Below are 3690 nucleotides of genomic sequence, written 5' to 3' on the forward strand. Positions count from 1 at the left end.
CAGGAGAATCGCTTAGAGCTGAAGGAGCTGCAGAAGCACAACGCTCCCCTTTAGCCAGCCCAACTTGTCAAATCAGGCATCTCCACCGCATCTGAGGGAAGACTTTCCAGCTCTAACAAGAGCTGTTGTGCAGAGCACCAGGGATAGGATAAGGCCTGCCAGAGCTGGGGAAGAGCGCTGTAAGCACTAGCAGCTCAGCGTCCATGTGCCAATATAAACAGGCTTCAGGCTAAGACCTGGGCATGGTGGGTCATTTGCTGCTGAGCTGCCCTGCCCAGGAGGTCCCGCAGCGCAGTCCCAGCGGGGCGGCTGCTGAACGTACCTGCTCGTGTGTGACAGGGATGAGGCGCTGCTTGGAGAGCTCCCGCAGCGTGTTCAGGTCCGTCCGCATGTCCAGCTTGCAGCCCACCAGCACGATCTTCGCGTTGGGGCAGAACTCCTGAGTCTCCCCTTGCCACTGCAGAGGAGACAAGAGGGAGAAGGTGCTCAAGGATGAGATGCTTGAAGAGCCCAGTGGCACCTCCAAGTAACGTTAGTTTTGGCAGCCTGTAAAACCAACAAGGTTGTAACAGCAGCAGCAACGTCAGGGCCTCAGCTCAACACTTCCAGACCCTTCTCAACCAGGCCAAGAGCCCCATCCAAGATCCCCCAGGCCTGGAGTGTAGGACAGGCCAGGAGAGCCGTGCCTTCAGCTCCTACTGCACAGCATCATCCAGATCTGGGACAGCAAAGGTCGACTTCGCTGGACCTCCTGAGCCACGGTCATGGGGAGCTCTTTGCACTGCACACTCATCGTTTGCTGTTAAAGACATTACGATATTCGGAGCATAACTACAGCCAGGGAAATCAGGAACTGAAGCAATGGGGGGAGGAGGCCACGGCAAACATCCACTTCCTTTGCACCAAGGGTTTCTTTCAGAGCTCCAGAAGTTAATGCCCAATTTGCAGCTAAGTGTCCAAAGCAGTAAATAAACCCATCACCTGTGACCTCCCCCAGGGCAGACCCATCCAGCCCCATCAGCCTGTCAACACCCTGGTTGCTTATGGACTGCTTCTAAAGGAGGAGGCAGATGATAAATGGAGATTACCCCTGGCTAAAGATGTCACTTGGAAATAGCAGTTTCCTGCTGCACTAACTGATGGTTAAGCATGTGCTCTAGGCAATTAGAAGGGGAAAGAAAACCAAGCTCACAGCCCAGTGTCCATAAGCCGGTGGTGAAAGGCAGTGCCAAGAACAACCCAAGTTTCATTCAACCAATATCAGACCAAAGCAACTGCAAAATACCAGGAGATGGGCTTGAGTACCTTCACGATGAACTCAAATCCCTGCTGCCAGGGACCTCCAGCCACCAGGACTCACACACGTCCCCAGCACACCAGCTGCGCAGCTCCTGGTGTCAAGAGCCAACATAGCCACAAGAGGAGGAGGATGCGGTTCTTCTGGAGCAGGAATTCAAGCACCCCCATTTACCCGAAGGGTGAAAACTCTCCAAGGGACTAAGCTACAGGGTCTGTTCTTACCAGGCAGAGGTCACAGCTCTCTGTGACGATACAAGCTCCCAGTGCACGGAGAGAGGTGCGACCCTCCTCTCACATGACTGACATTGGGGGGAGCGGAAGATTTGCTGCGCTGTGGAGACTTGTCAGAACAAGGGCACCACCCCACGAAAACCTGCTTTGTGTGAAATGAAGAGCTGCTTGTTTGCATTCTCCTTCCCCTCAAGTGTACACGTTGTGCAGGCAGCCCAGGCACCACCAAGGCAGCGATAATAATAAAGATTTCCTCTGCTGAATTAGCATTTTTGCCTGAGGCTTGAACAGGGGGTGTTATTTTCCTTCTTCGCCCGATATCAAAAGCTAAAACCCGTTTCAACTTCATGGTGTCTTAGGAATTTTCCTCACCTCCATAGGCTGCAAGCCTGCACCAAAGGAAACAAGGCATCTACTCAGAGGCACTTAAGAAATCCCCTGTGAATTAGGTTTTATTTTAAGTCCCTGTATCAAAAAGACATTGCCTAACAGCACCCAAAGCATCTGTGAGGCTGCGCAGGGAAGACCATGCACTGAGCAGCGTGGACTCACATGAAGAGTGCGCAGAGAGACATAAATAAATCCCAGCCCCAGCTAATTACTGATGGGTTTGCATCTCGTTAAGGTACAAGTGATTTGCCTGCATTATTATTCTGCTGACTCCCAAGCTGAGCTGTGAATTCTTTCAGTCCACATGAAATGCCTCCTTCCACCCAGCGCACTCTGTACCCCGGCCCTGCTTCGGAAACGAACACTGAGCCATTGACCAAGTTATCTGAAGGGTCTTTGTCCCCTCACCAGGACACTTCTGAGACACAGACCCACTTCTCAGCCCTCCCAGCAACTGAATAAGAGGCACTTGCTTCAGCACAACGTTTGGCAAGACGTGGAGAGGCCAAAGGGGGCAGTTGGTACAATGCGACTCGTTCGGACAGTGGCCGCCCAGCCCAGCAGCCCGGGGCTCAGTGGGGAGAACAGCCTCAGCAGTCACTGCTCTGTCGCGCTTGTCACGCTGCGGTCTCAGAGCTTCACAAGGAGATGCCAGAGAAAACTCAGCCCTGGGAACGGAGACAGCGCCAGTGAGCGCTCGGCAGCTTCACTGCGCAGCCACGAGCTCAGCCGAACCACGGCTCCCGGGTTCCACGGCAGGAAGCAGGGTACAGACAGACCAAGGGATGCGAGTGGCCGGGAGGCTGGTGGGGACCTGCCGGCTGGAGGCATCTGCTGTGCTGGAAGGTGCTAACCTGTGGGTAGAGAACTGTGCTGCTACCGCAGAGCATGGCCAGGAGCTCTGCCAGGGCGGACGGTGCTCAGGGCCCCACGTGCCATCCAGCCCAGTGGCACTGTGCCACCTCACTTGATTCATTCACGGCCTTGAGATTCAGTGCCACAGCTCATTCTTCTTCTTGTCAAGCTATCGGGAAGTGACTGCTGTCTTTTTTACTGTGCAGACGCTGAACTGAGGGGACAGCCCAAAAATGGAGCTCTCCACTTGCTGGAAACAGCACCAGGGGCCCCGTCTCGACTGCTGCAAGCAATCCAGAGCACACTCACTGGTGGTTATGCTAACAGGAGATGTACACCACTTTCCAAGGTCTTCAGGAAAAACAGAACAAATGCCCTACATTTCTCTGTCCACACATTTGTATGTGTGCATACGCACAGACCTCCCCCTCTCCGTGCTGCCAGCTCCCATTCACTGGGCTCCTTTCAAATGGAAATACCTCGCTTTCTGCGGCCCATGGAGGGATCAGCAGCAGTTGCTGACCATCCTCATCGGAGCACAACCATCCTCCCTGTATCCATCCACACCTTAACTCCAGCCAAGGCTTTTAGCCCTGATGGCAGTCCCCGGGAGCAGGGACAAGGTGCTGCTGCAGAGGACCCATCTCAGCAGGCACGAGCACGTCGGGCACTCACCTTCTTGAGCACGCTGTCGAGGGTCTCCGGGCGGCTGATGTCAAAGCAGATGAGCACAGCATCCGAGTCCGGGTAGGCCAAGGGACGGACGTTATCATAGTACGCTGAGCCTGAGGAGAGGAGCAGCGTGTGAGCAGAACACCCACCCCAGCAACGCTACCACCCGAGCGGGCAGGCTGGGACCCCCAGGCCTCTGCCAGGCACCACCGCCACTGCCGTACGGTGCAAACTGCTCTGCCA

The 3690-nt window shown here is 54.9% G+C and overlaps 1 protein-coding gene across 1 annotated transcript; it reads right to left on the minus strand.

Annotated features, from left to right (window-relative positions):
- Nucleotides 1-322: 322 nt before the first annotated feature.
- Nucleotides 323-3606, minus strand: LOC104403879 (rho-related GTP-binding protein RhoN-like; the record flags this gene model as incomplete). Its single annotated transcript, XM_010012161.1, has 2 exons — nucleotides 323-457; nucleotides 3451-3606. Coding segments are annotated over 2 exons (291 nt in total), but the record flags the coding sequence as incomplete, so codon positions are not given.
- Between the last annotated feature and the right edge of the window lie 84 nt (nucleotides 3607-3690).

This window comes from Nestor notabilis, unplaced genomic scaffold, assembly GCF_000696875.1.
Source record: "Nestor notabilis isolate BGI_N333 unplaced genomic scaffold, ASM69687v1 scaffold16583, whole genome shotgun sequence".
NCBI lineage: Eukaryota > Metazoa > Chordata > Aves > Psittaciformes > Psittacidae > Nestor > Nestor notabilis.